Raw genomic sequence first — 13,359 nt, 5'->3', positions numbered from 1 at the left:
AACATCACACTGTCTATCAGCTAGCTACCATGGTAACATCACACTGTCTATCAGCTATCTACCATGGTAACATCACACTGTCTATCAGCTAGCTACCATGGTAGCATCACACTGTCTATCAGCTATCTACCATGGTAACATCACACTGTCTATCAGCTAGCTACCAGGGTAACATCACACTGTCTATCAGCTAGCTACCATGGTAACATCACACTGTCTATCAGCTAGCTACCATGGTAACATCACACTGTCTATCAGCTAGCTACCATGGTAACATCACACTGTCTATCAGCTATCTACCATGGTAGCATCACACTGTCTATCAGCTAGCTACCATGGTAACATCACACTGTCTATCAGCTATCTAACATGGTCACATCACACTGTCTATCAGCTAGCTACCATGGTAACATCACACTGTCTATCAGCTAGCTACCATGGTAACATCACACTGTCTTTCAGCTAGCTACTATGGTAACATCACACTGTCTATCAGCTAGCTACCATGGTAACATCACACTGTCTATCAGCTAGCTACCATGGTAACATCACACTGTCTATCAGCTAGCTACCATGGTAACATCACACTGTCTATCAGCTAGCTACCATGGTGACATCACACTGTCTATCAGCTATCTACCATGGTGACATCACACTGTCTATCAGCTATCTACCATGGTGACATCACACTGTCTATCAGCTAGCTACCATGGTAACATCACACTGTCTATCAACTAGCTACCATGGTAACATCACCCTGTCTAACAGCTAGCTACCATGGTAACATCACACTGTCTATCAGCTAGCTACCATGGTAACATCACACTGTCTATCAGCTAGCTACCATGGTAACATCACACTGTCTATCAGCTAGCTACCATGGTAACATCACACTGTCTATCAGCTATCTACCATGGTAACATCACACTGTCTATCAGCTAGCTACCATGGTAGCATCACACTGTCTATCAGCTATCTACCATGGTAACATCACACTGTCTATCAGCTAGCTACCAGGGTAACATCACACTGTCTATCAGCTAGCTACCATGGTAACATCACACTGTCTATCAGCTAGCTACCATGGTAACATCACACTGTCTATCAGCTAGCTACCATGGTAACATCACACTGTCTATCAGCTATCTACCATGGTAGCATCACACTGTCTATCAGCTAGCTACCATGGTAACATCACACTGTCTATCAGCTATCTAACATGGTCACATCACACTGTCTATCAGCTAGCTACCATGGTAACATCACACTGTCTATCAGCTAGCTACCATGGTAACATCACACTGTCTTTCAGCTAGCTACTATGGTAACATCACACTGTCTATCAGCTAGCTACCATGGTAACATCACACTGTCTATCAGCTAGCTACCATGGTAACATCACACTGTCTATCAGCTAGCTACCATGGTAACATCACACTGTCTATCAGCTAGCTACCATGGTGACATCACACTGTCTATCAGCTATCTACCATGGTGACATCACACTGTCTATCAGCTATCTACCATGGTGACATCACACTGTCTATCAGCTAGCTACCATGGTAACATCACACTGTCTATCAACTAGCTACCATGGTAACATCACCCTGTCTAACAGCTAGCTACCATGGTAACATCACACTGTCTATCAGCTAGCTACCATGGTAACATCACACTGTCTATCAGCTAGCTACCATGGTAACATCACACTGTCTATCAGCTATCTACCAAGGTAACATCACACTGTCTATCAGCTAGCTACCAGGGTAACATCACACTGTCTATCAGCTAGCTACCATGGTAACATCACACTGTCTAACAGCTAGCTACCATGGTAACATCACACTGTCTATCAGCTAGCTACTATGGTAACATCACACTGTCTATCAGCTAGCTACTATGGTAACATCACACTGTCTATCAGCTAGCTACCATGGTAACATCACACTGTCTATCAGCTAGCTACCATGGTAACATCACACTGTCTATCAGCTAGCTACCATGGTAACATCACACTGTCTATCAGCTAGCTACCATGGTAACATCACACTGTCTATCAGCTAGCTACCATGGTAACATCACACTGTCTATCAGCTATCTACCAAGGTAACATCACACTGTCTATCAGCTAGCTACCAGGGTAACATCACACTGTCTATCAGCTAGCTACCATGGTAACATCACACTGTCTATCAGCTAGCTACCATGGTAACATCACACTGTCTATCAGCTAGCTACTATGGTAACATCACACTGTCTATCAGCTAGCTACTATGGTAACATCACACTGTCTATCAGCTAGCTACCATGGTAACATCACACTGTCTATCAGCTAGCTACCATGGTAACATCACACTGTCTATCAGCTAGCTACCATGGTAACATCACACTGTCTATTAGCTACCTACCATCACCTACATGGTAACATCACACTGTCTATCAGCTAGCTACCATGGTAACATCACACTGTCTATCAGCTATCTACCATGGTAACATCACACTGTCTATCAGCTATCTACCATGGTAACATCACACTGTCTATCAGCTAGCTACCATGGTAACATCACACTGTCTATCAGCTAGCTACCATGGTAACATCACACTGTCTATCAGCTAGCTACCCTGGTAAGATCACACTGTCTATCAGCTATCTACCCTGGTAACATCACACTGTCTATCAGCTAGCTACCATGATAACATCACACTGTCTATCAGCTAGCTACCATGGTAACATCACACTGTCTATCAGCTAGCTACCATGGTAACATCACACTGTCTATCAGCTAGCTACCATCACCTACATCACACTGTCTATCAGCTAGCTACTATGGTAACATCACACTGTCTATCAGCTAGCTACCATGGTAACATCACACTGTCTATCAGCTAGCTACCATGGTAACATCACACTGTCTATCAGCTAGCTACCATGGTAACATCACACTGTCTATTAGCTAGCTACCATCACCTACATGGTAACATCACACTGTCTATCAGCTAGCTACCATGGTAACATCACACTGTCTATCAGCTAGCTACCATGGTAACATCACACTGTCTATCAGCTAGCTACTATGGTAACATCACACTGTCTATCAGCTAGCTACTATGGTAACATCACACTGTCTATCAGCTAGCTACCATGGTAACATCACACTGTCTATCAGCTAGCTACCATGGTAACATCACACTGTCTATCAGCTAGCTACCATGGTAACATCACACTGTCTATTAGCTAGCTACCATCACCTACATGGTAACATCACACTGTCTATCAGCTAGCTACCATGGTAACATCACACTGTCTATCAGCTATCTACCATGGTAACATCACACTGTCTATCAGCTATCTACCATGGTAACATCACACTGTCTATCAGCTAGCTACCATGGTAACATCACACTGTCTATCAGCTAGCTACCATGGTAAGATCACACTGTCTATCAGCTATCTACCCTGGTAACATCACACTGTCTATCAGCTAGCTACCATGTTAACATCACACTGTCTATCAGCTAGCTACCATGGTAACATCACACTGTCTATCAGCTAGCTACCATGGTAACATCACACTGTCTATCAGCTAGCTACCATCACCTACATCACACTGTCTATCAGCTAGCTACCATGGTAACATCACACTGTCTATCAGCTAGCTACCATGGTAACATCACACTGTCTATTAGCTAGCTACCATGGTAACATCACACTGTCTATCAGCTAGCTACAATCACCTACATCACACTGTCTATCAGCTAGCTACCATGGTAACATCACACTGTCTATCATCTAGCTACCATGGTAACATCACACTGTCTATCAGTTAGCTACCATGGTAACATCACACTGTCTATCAGCTAGCTACCATGGTAACATCACACTGTCTATCATCTAGCTACCATGGTAACAGCACACTGTCTATCAGCTAGCTACCATGGTAACATCACACTGTCTATCAGCTAGCTACCATGGTAACATCACACTGTCTATCAACTAGCTACCATGGTAACATAACCCTGTCTAACAGCTAGCTACCATGGTAACATCACACTGTATATCAGCTAGCTACCATGGTAACATCACACTGTCTATCAGCTAGCTACCATTGTAACATCACACTGTCTATCAGCTAGCTACCATGGTAACATCACGCTGTCTATCAGCTAGCTACCATGGTAACATCACACTGTCTATCAGCTAGCTACCATGGTAACATCACACTGTCTATCATCTAGCTACCCTGGTAACATCACACTGTCTATCAGCTAGCTACCATGGTAACATCACACTGTCTATCAGCTAGCTACCATGGTAACATCACACTGTCTATCAGCTAGCTACCATGGTAACATCACACTGTCTATCAGCTAGCTACCATGGTAACATCACGCTGTCTATCAGCTAGCTACCATGGTAACATCACACTGTCTATCAGCTAGCTACCATGGTAACATCACACTATCTATCAGCTAGCTACCATGGTAACATCACACTATCTATCAGCTATCTACCATGGTAACATCACACTGTCTATCAGCTAGCTACCATGGTAACATCACACTGTCTAACAGCTAGCTACCATGGTAACATCACACTGTCTATCAGCTAGCTACCATGGTAACATCACACTGTCTATCAGCTAGCTACCATGGTAACATCACACTGTCTATCAACTAGCTACCATAGTAACATCACACTAAGATACATTACATCATGATATTTAGAACAGAAATGTTATTTTTCTAACTCACATCTCTCTCTCGTCCTCTCTCAGTTTCCCCTTGGTTTCTCAGTAGCAGCCAGTGTGAGGGTGGGCAACGCTCTGGGTGCAGGGAACACAGAACAGGCCAAGCTGTCTGGGAAGGTTGCCTCCGTCTGTGCATGTACGTAGCAGCAGCTAGCTAGTGATGCTAGCATGGCTCTACTACGGGCCAGATCTTAATGTAGCCTTCATGTAAACGGTTCTGTATCACTCCACTAACCTGCCATATCAAGGTTCTGTATCACCACTAACCTGCCATATCAAGGTTCTGTATAACTCCACTAACCTGCCATATCAAGGTTCTGTATCACCACTAACCTGCCATATCAAGGTTCTGTATAACTCCACTAACCTGCCATATCAAGGTTCTGTATAACTCCACTAACCTGCCATATCAAGGTTCTGTATCACCACTAACCTGCCATATCAAGGTTCTGTATCACTCCACTAACCTGCCATATCAAGGTTCTGTATCACTCCACTAACCTGCCATATCAAAGGTTCTGTATCACCACTAACCTGCCATATCAAGGTTCTGTATCACTCCACTAACCTGCCATATCAAGGTTCTGTATCACCACTAACCTGCCATATCAAGGTTCTGTATCACTCCACTAACCTGCCATATCAAGGTTCTGTATCACCACTAACCTGCCATATCAAGGTTCTGTATAACTCCACTAACCTGCCATATCAAGGTTCTGTATCACCACTAACCTGCCATATCAAGGTTCTGTATAACTCCACTAACCTGCCATATCAAGGTTCTGTATCACCACTAACCTGCCATATCAAGGTTCTGTATCACCACTAACCTGCCATATCAAGGTTCTGTATCACTCCACTAACCTGCCATATCAAGGTTCTGTATCACTCCACTAACCTGCCATATCAAAGGTTCTGTATCACCACTAACCTGCCATATCAAGGTTCTGTATCACTCCACTAACCTGCCATATCAAGGTTCTGTATCACTCCACTAACCTGCCATATCAAGGTTCTGTATCACTCCACTAACCTGCCATATCAAGGTTCTGTATCACCACTAACCTGCCTTATCAAGGTTCTGTATCACCACTAACCTGCCATATCAAGGTTCTGTATCACTCCACTAACCTGCCATATCAAGGTTCTGTATCACCACTAACCTGCCATATCAAGGTTCTGTATCACTCCACTAACCTGCCATATCAAGGTTCTGTATCACTCCACTAACCTGCCATATCAAGGTTCTGTATCATCACTACCCTGCCATATATACATTCTGGGACGTTTCTATTGGTGGGTGTGATCCCTGACCTCTTAACCCCTAGGCTCGTCAGCTGACTGCCTGCAAGAGTGGGGTCAGTTCAACTCTAGAGCTCTGGTCAGAATTTCCAAAAACGTCAAAAAACTTGTTTTCTTTTTTTCATTATGAGGAAAAATGTTTTATTTAATCAATTTTAGAATAAAGCCGTAATGTAACAAAATGTGGATAATGTCAACGGGTCTGAATATTTTCCGAATGCACCGTATATAGAGGTTGACTTTGTTTTCTTGAATAATATTAATGATTGTCAGAAGATTTACTAACTATTAGTCTTTTCTGTCCAGTCATCGTCTCGTGTTTTGTCAGCACGTTCGTCCTCGTGACTAAAGACGTGATCGGTTACATCTTCACCACAGAACAGTGAGTATAGACACACACCCACCACACTGATTAACTTTAGAAACCTCGTGTGTGTGTGTGTGTGTGTGTGTGTGTGTGTGTGTGTGTGTGTGTGTGTGTGTGTGTGTGTGTGTGTGTGTGTGTGTGTTTGACATCTTGTAGACACACAGACATCACATAACTTCCGTAACATCCAGTAATCATGTTTTAACCTGCTTCACCATCAGAATGACACTGTAGGTGTTATGAACCTGAAGATCTCTGATCTCTGTAGTACCTTAGCCTGGGGGCCAGTTTGTTTGGAATGTTAGCACCAACAGGTCTGGGACCGCTCCAGTAGAACCCAGTGACCCAGTGAACCTCTCTCTCTCTCTCTCTGTGTGTTCCAGGGACATTGTGAAGAGGGTGGCTGACATCATGATCATGTATGCGTTCTTTCATCTGGCAGACGCCGTCTTGGTGAGGTTACACTGTGTGTGTGTGTGTGTGTGTGTGTGTGTGTGTGTGTGTGTGTGTGTGTGTGTGTGTGTGTGTGTGTGTGTGTGTGTGTGTGTGTGTGTGTGTGTGTGTGTGTGTGTGTGTGTGTGTGTGTGTGTGTGTGGGGCCAGTAATATTTGTGTGTGTATAGAGTCAGTAATGTGTGTGTGTGTGGGGCTAGTTATATTTGTGTGTGTATAGAGTCAGTAATGTGTGTGTGTGTGGGGCTAGTTATATTTGTGTGTGTATAGAGTCAGTAATGTGTGTGTGTGTGGGGCTAGTTATATTTGTGTGTGTATAGAGTCAGTAATGTGTGTGTGTGTGGGGCTAGTTATATTTGTGTGTGTATAGAGTCAGTAATGTGTGTGTGTGTGGGGCTAGTTATATTTGTGTGTGTATAGAGTCAGTAATGTGTGTGTGTGTGGGGCTAGTTATATTTGTGTGTGTATAGAGTCAGTAATGTGTGTGTGTGTGGGGCTAGTTATATTTGTGTGTGTATAGAATCAGTAATGTGTGTGTCGTGACAGGGCGTGATGGGCGGTATCATCCGGGGAGCAGGAAAGCAGAAGATTGGAGCGTTGTGTAACCTGGTGGGGTGCTACTTCGTAGGCCTCCCCATTGGAATCTCCCTCATGTTCCCTAACAAGATGGGCATCATAGGTGAGAAGGGGAGAGATAACAGCATGGTAATATATCAGAGGTGAGTAGGGGAGAGATAACAGCATGGTAATATATCAGAGGTGAGTAGGGGAGAGATAACAGCATGGTAATATATCAGAGGTCAGATAGGGGAGAGATAACAGCATGGTAATATATCAGAGGTGAGTAGGGGAGAGATAACAGCATGGTAATATATCAGAGGTCAGATAGGGGAGAGATAACAGCATGGTAATATATCAGAGGTCAGATAGGGGAGAGATAACAGCATGGTAATATATCAGAGGTCAGATAGGGGAGAGAAAACATGTGAAATGGGCAATCTGCACTTCAAACAACAACAAAGTTGTCTCTCCGTTGCTGTTTTGGTAAACTGCTGAACGACGGATCTGAAGAAATGTAACCACTGCAATTCATAGACAGAGCCTCGCCATCAATGAGATCAACATTGTCGTTTTAACATACAGTATAATCGTTTTGAGGCTTAACAGTGTTTGTTTCCAATTTCAACACGAACTAACATTGGTGTAAAACGACCCGTTTTTGGGGGTTCTGATGGGGTACAGCAGTTGAACTAACATTGGTGTAAAACGACCCGTTTTTGGGGGTTCTGATGGGGTACAGCAGTTGAACTAACATTGGTGTAAAACGACCCGTTTTTGGGGGTTCTGATGGGGTACAGCAGTTGAACTAACATTGGTGTAAAACGACCCGTTTTTGGGGGTTCTGATGGGGTACAGCAGTTGAACTAACATTTCTTTATAAGTTATGTTTTTTAAGAATCAGTGGCTTTATATCAGTCATTTAAGTTCAAATATTGACGTAGCAATCACAGATTGCCCCTTTTTAATACAAGGTTTAACTAGGCCTCTAAGCACCTGGTTCAGTGGCTGTGTTCACTACAGAGACAGAGTTTGTTTTAACGTAACAGCAATAGTGATTGATTACAGATTTCCTCTGTAACCAACCTTCTCTCTCTCTCTCTCTCTCTCTCTCTCTCTCTCTCTCTCTCTCTCTCTTTCTATTCTCTCTCTCTCTCTCTCTCTCTCTCTCTCTCTTTCTATTCTCTCTCTCTCTCTTTCTATTCTCTCTCTCTCTCTTTCTATTCTCTCTCTCTCTTTCTATTCTCTCTCTCTCTTTCTATTCTCTCTGTCTCTCTCTTTCTATTCTCTCTCTCTCTCTCTCTTTCTATTCTCTCTGTCTCTCTCTCTGTCTCTCTTTCTCTCTCACTCTCTCTCTCTCTCTCTGTCTCTCTCTCTGTCTCTCTTTCTCTCTCACTCTCTCTCTCTTTCTATTCTCTCTGTCTCTTTCTCTCTCTTTCTATTCTCTCTCTCTCTCTCTCTCTCTCTCTCTCTGTCTCTCTCTCTGCCTCCCCTCTTTCTCTCAGGTTTGTGGATAGGCCTGTTCGCCAGTGTGTTAACCCAGTCCTTAATCTTGGTAGTTCTGCTGTGTAAACTGGACTGGAAAAAAGTCAGTCAAGAGGTCAGTCACTAGTTATATCCTGTGTTTAACCTCACTGGTTGCCTCTAACAGCTGATGTGTTTCATCCGGCTCTGCTCTCTGTGTGTGTGTGTGTGTGTGTGTGTGTGTGTGTGTGTGTGTGTGTGTGTGTGTGTGTGTGTGTGTGTGTGTGTGTGTGTGTGTGTGTGTGTGTGTGTGTGTGTGTGTGTGTGTGTGTGTGTGTGTGGGGGGGGGGGGCAGAAGTGGCGACATTTCACCAGACCCCACAAGGAACAAGGCAATTGTAGTGTTAGTTAAGGGTTTGTGTTAAGGAAAAAAGTTTTTTGAATGGGAATCAATTGTTTGGTTCCCAAAAGGATAGTAAAACCTACGTGTGTGTTGTCAGGCTCTGGTGAGGGCAGGAGTCCAGCTCCCTGAAAGGAAAGAAGAGCAGTTTGGACTGGAGAAGAAAGGTAACATTCCAGAAGTTTCACGGTCCCATATATTCCAAGTTTTACGGTCCCATATATTCCAAGTTTTACGGTTCCATAGTTTCACGGTCCCATATATTCCAAGTTTTACGGTTCCATAGTTTCACGGTCCCATATATTCCAAGTTTTACGGTCCCATATATTCCAAGTTTTACGGTTCCATATATTCCAAGTTTTACGGTCCCATATATTTCAAGTTTTACGGTTCCATATATTCCAAGTTTTACGGTTCCATAGTTTTACGGTTCCATATATTCCAAGTTTTACGGTTCCATATATTCCAAGTTTTACGGTTCCATATATTCCAAGTTTTACGGTTCCATATATTCCAAGTTTTACGGTTCCATAGTTTTACGGTTCCATATATTCCAAGTTTTACGGTCCCATATATTCCAAGTTTTACGGTTCCATATATTCCAAGTTTTACGGTTCCATATATTCCAAGTTTTACGGTTCCATATATTCCAAGTTTTACGGTCCCATATATTCCACGTTTTACGGTTCCATATATTTCAAGTTTTAAGATTCCATATATTCCAAGTTTTACGGTTCCATAGTTTTACGGTTCTATATATTCCAAGTTTTACGGTTCAAAATATTCCAAGTTTTACGGTCCCATATATTCCACGTTTTACGGTTCCATATATTTCAAGTTTTACGGTTCCATATATTCCAAGTTTTACGGTTCCATAGTTTTACGGTTCCATATATTCCAAGTTTTACGGTTCCATATATTCCAAGTTTTACGGTTCCATATATTCCACGTTTTACGGTTCCATATATTTCAAGTTTTACGGTTCCATATATTCCAAGTTTTACGGTTCCATAGTTTTACGGTTCCATATATTCCAAGTTTTACGGTTCCATATGTTCCATGATTACATATACAGTATGAGACTTGACATATAGAGCTCTGTAAGCTTTGACATGCTTGTTTTTTTTTTACAACAGCCCTATGTCTTTACATAGCGTGTAACTTTACATAGCGTGTAACTTTACATAGTGTGTAACTTCACATAGTGTGTAACTTTACATGGTGTGTAACTTTACATGGTGTGTAACTTTACATAGCGTGTAACTTCACATGGTGTGTAACTTTACATGGCGTGTAACTTTACATAGCGTGTAACTTTACATAGTGTGTAACTTCACATGGTGTGTAACTTTACATGGCGTGTAACTTTACATGGCGTGTAACTTTACATAGCGTGTAACTTCACATGGCGTGTAACTTTACATGGCGTGTAACTTTACATGGCGTGTAACTTTGCATGGCGTGTAACTTTACGTGGTGTGTAACTTTACATGGTGTGTAACTTTACATGGCGTGTAACTTTACATGGCGCGTAACTTTACATAGTGTGTAACTTTACGTAGTGTGTAACTTTACATGGTGTGTAACCCTCTAGGCAGGTCGGAGGCGGTCCCACCCAGCGAGGAGAGCCCTGGGGAGGGGAAGACGGACGTGGAGGGGCTGGGTGGGGACAGGGGGGAAGGCGGGGAGGAGTTAGAGGCTGAGGAGGGGCCGGTGGTCATTACGGTGAGGTTGAATGTCAGACAGCTGGTTGTTCGTCGTGGGCTGGTTGTCATCCTCATGTTCCTCATCCTCACCGCTGGAATCATCCTCAGTGAACTGCTCACCAGCCTGCTGCTCGGATAAACTGAGCCAAAGAGGTTACCCACAGCCGCATATACAGTACAGGAGGTTACGCACAGACACATATACAGTACAGGAGGTTACCCACAGCCACATATACAGTACAGGAGGTTACCCACAGCCACATATACAGTACAGGAGGTTACCCACAGCCACATATACAGTACAGGAGGTTACCCACAGCCGCATATACAGTACAGGAGGTTACCCACAGCCGCATATACAGTACAGGAGGTTACCCACAGCCACATATACAGTACAGGAGATTACCCACAGCCGCATATACAGTACAGGAGATAACCCACAGCCACATATACAGTACAGGAGATTACCCACAGCCGCATATACAGTACAGGAGATTACCCACAGCCACATATACAGTACAGGAGGTTACCCACAGCCACATATACAGTACAGGAGGTTACCCACAGCCACATATACAGTACAGGAGGTTACCCACAGCCACATATACAGTACAGGAGGTTACCCACAGCCGCATATACAGTACAGGAGGTTACCCACAGCCACATAAACAGTACAGGAGGTTACCCACAGCCACATATACAGTACAGGAGGTTACCCACAGCCACATATACAGTACAGGAGGTTACCCACAGCCACATATACAGTACAGGAGTTTACCCACAGCCACATATACAGTACAGGAGGTTACCCACAGCCACATATACAGTACAGGAGATTACCCACAGCCGCATATACAGTACAGGAGATAACCCACAGCCACATATACAGTACAGGAGATTACCCACAGCCGCATATACAGTACAGGAGATTACCCACAGCCACATATACAGTACAGGAGGTTACCCACAGCCACATATACAGTACAGGAGGTTACCCACAGCCACATATACAGTGCAGGAGGTTACCCACAGCCACATATACAGTACAGGAGGTTACCCACAGCCACATACACAGTACAGGAGGTTACCCACAGCCACATACACAGTACAGGAGGTTACCCACAGCCACATACACAGTACAGGAGGTTACCCACAGCCACATATACAGTACAGGAGGTTACCCACAGCCACATATACAGTACAGGAGGTTACCCACAGCTGCATATACAGTACAGGAGGTTACCCACAGCCACATATACAGTGCAGGAGGTTACCCACAGCCACATAGAGTACAGGAGGTTACCCACAGCCACATATACAGTGCAGGAGGTTACGCACAGCCGCATATACAGTACAGGAGGTTACCCACAGCCACATAAACAGGAGCCATATGTATTTAAACCAAAGACGGTACTCACACAGCCATACGGGAGTTACTGTACGAACCAAAGGGGTTCACTGCTGTTGACATTTAATCATGGACAATAGAAGGGAATGATGACTAACCCAGAAGGCAACATTTGGCACACTATGTCATCTTAATGATGTTATAAAGTGGTTATTAACTGGATAAGAAGTTGTATAGCCAGATGACTGGTCCCTGTTACCAGGTACATATATCATGACAAGATCAATACAGGATGGGAAGCCAGATTTATTTTTCTGGTTGGTAAAAAGACCTTAATGAAACTTCCTACAAGCGGTAGGTGACCTTCGAACATTGTGACCAGTTTTGCCCACCGGGAACAGGTTCAGGGTCGGTCATCCCTTGAAGGGCATAAAACACTGTTAGCATTGCAAGGCATCAGAGCTAGTACAGCTATCACATGTAGGAATGGCTTTGAGAAGGTCGTTGTGGAAGCGCGTGGAAACAGTAAAGGAGATATGTGTTCAGTAACAAAGCTCTTTTTTTTTCTTTTTAAGGAGATGTTTTTATCTGGTGGTTACTAATAATAATAGCAATAACAACAGTCTGTTGTGTTTTGAAGTGGAGCTGGTTCCCTATTCTGCTTTTCATGTTCCGTCATTATTAAATTAATCTACATAAACTGTGCTGTGCTCCTCTTGTTTCACTGGCATGGGTATACAATGCTGATGTCTCTAGAATGGATTTAATGGATGCTAATGTCCCTAGCATGGGTTTAAATAGGATGCTAATACCTAGCATAGGTTTATATAGGATGATAATGTCCCTAGCATGGGTTTATATAGGATGCTAATGTCCCTAGAATGGGTTTAAATAGGATGCTAATACCTAGCATAGGTTTATATAGGATGCTAATGTCCCTAGCATAGGTTTATATAGGATGCTAATGTTCCTAGCATAGGTTTATATAGGATGCTAATGTTCCTAGCATGGGTT

At 43.4% G+C, this 13,359-nt stretch overlaps 1 protein-coding gene across 2 annotated transcripts in view; it reads left to right on the top strand.

Moving 5' to 3' along the window:
- LOC106604060 (multidrug and toxin extrusion protein 1) overlaps positions 1 to 13,045 on the top strand; it is a 65,712-nt gene extending 52,667 nt beyond the window's left edge. The window contains exons 11-17 of one of the 2 annotated variants that reach the window (XR_006769704.2): positions 4,776 to 4,884; positions 6,357 to 6,432; positions 6,801 to 6,870; positions 7,416 to 7,588; positions 8,933 to 9,027; positions 9,392 to 9,458; positions 10,886 to 10,956. Coding sequence is in view for 1 of the 2 variants with exons in the window: in XM_045717483.2 (XP_045573439.1) it covers positions 4,776 to 4,884; positions 6,357 to 6,432; positions 6,801 to 6,870; positions 7,416 to 7,548; positions 8,933 to 9,027; positions 9,392 to 9,458; positions 10,886 to 11,136 (801 nt within the window). In the remaining variant the exon portion in view is untranslated. Of the gene's footprint in view, positions 1 to 4,775; positions 4,885 to 6,356; positions 6,433 to 6,800; positions 6,871 to 7,415; positions 7,589 to 8,932; positions 9,028 to 9,391; positions 9,459 to 10,885 lie in introns of both variants that reach the window. The other variant, XM_045717483.2, reaches the window with a different exon arrangement.
- Positions 13,046 to 13,359: the final 314 nt, after the last annotated feature.

Source organism: Salmo salar, chromosome 04 (assembly GCF_965601325.2).
Source record: "Salmo salar chromosome 04, fSalSal1, whole genome shotgun sequence".
NCBI lineage: Eukaryota > Metazoa > Chordata > Actinopteri > Salmoniformes > Salmonidae > Salmo > Salmo salar.
Note: the sequence above shows the minus strand (reverse complement) of the source record. Positions and strands in the feature narration are given on the sequence as shown.